The 1,112-nt window shown below is 45.7% G+C and overlaps 1 protein-coding gene across 1 annotated transcript in view; it reads right to left on the bottom strand.

Annotated features, from left to right (window-relative positions):
* LOC127750511 (uncharacterized) overlaps window positions 1–835 on the bottom strand; it is a 2,416-nt gene extending 1,581 nt beyond the window's left edge. The window contains exons 1-2 of the mRNA XM_052272364.1: window positions 791–835; window positions 717–732 (exon numbers count right to left, since the gene is read on the bottom strand). Of these exons, the coding sequence (XP_052128324.1) occupies window positions 717–732; window positions 791–835 (61 nt within the window). The remainder of the gene's footprint in view (window positions 1–716; window positions 733–790) is intronic.
* Window positions 836–1,112: the final 277 nt, after the last annotated feature.

Here is a 1,112-nt window from a genome sequence, read left to right as displayed (position 1 = left end):
TGGCACGTTTATTGTATATACATTGTATTAGATTTTATAAAAACGTATACATGCCTCTGTATATAATTGTATAAAGTTTTACCAAATATTATACACATTTGTAAAACACCCTTTATATCGTTATATTACGGTGTACACAATCATATTCAATTTTATAAAAGTCTATAAATTGTAATAACATTTCTTAGTGAGTTGTATACAAACCGTTTCACCCGGGGCCTTATAAACGACACTTTTATTCCGTACTGTTTCATTTCTCCTCCAAAATGTAATCGATTCAGTGGCTTCATAGTCTCGGCCCGTCGGCTCCCTGCGCCGGGTGGGTCGTTTGCGCAAGCGCGCAGATTGCACTCACCTTGTCACATCCACGCGTGATCACGCGCTGACCCCCGCGGTGCTGCGCGGTGCGGCGCTGCGGTCCAGGGCCTAGGTGCGGTGCGGTGCGGTGTGGCGGGGCGGGGCGGGGAGGGGCGAGGGCAGACGTGAGCGGGATGCGAAGTCTCTTGCTCTTATTTTTCAGATGTCCTCTACCGTGTCCACGTCTGCGTTGTACGGCCCCCGTGCAAGGTCGGCCCGGCGCTGTCCTGGCAACGTGAGATCATCCTCCTTCCGCCGTCACCATGGCACCCGCCCCATCTTGCCAGCCTCTCCGCGCCATTTAAAAGCCGCACCTGTTTAACGACAGACGACAAAACCCACCTTGATCCAAATTCTACTTACAATTTTGTTCGCCTAAAACCAGACGAATTGTGTAAAAGTGTACACAATTTGTGTAAATTTACAAACAAACTTGCAGCCGGTCAAAACCAGCACAGCGTGACCACATTGTGGTCATGCCGCAAAGAACTTGTGCTACAAGAATTTAGCTTTCTGAGAGTACAACTTCCCATTGTTTCCCATTTTTTGAGCAAAGCAAAGTGAAGTCATCCGCAACAATATCAACAAATTCCGTAAGATCTTTGCAACCCTCACATGCCTTTACTGAAATAATATAATACAAGACCAGATCATTACATACATGTCATCTGCTTTCGCTATCCGTTCCTTGGCAAAAAAAAATTTCAGAAAAATAATTTAATGTGCAGCTTCCAGAAAATTCTGTGCATGCTCTA

The sequence above is a fragment of the Frankliniella occidentalis genome, unplaced genomic scaffold, assembly GCF_000697945.3.
Source record: "Frankliniella occidentalis isolate FOCC.00 unplaced genomic scaffold, Focc_3.1 Scaffold201, whole genome shotgun sequence".
Lineage (NCBI taxonomy): Eukaryota > Metazoa > Arthropoda > Insecta > Thysanoptera > Thripidae > Frankliniella > Frankliniella occidentalis.
Note: the sequence above shows the minus strand (reverse complement) of the source record. Positions and strands in the feature narration are given on the sequence as shown.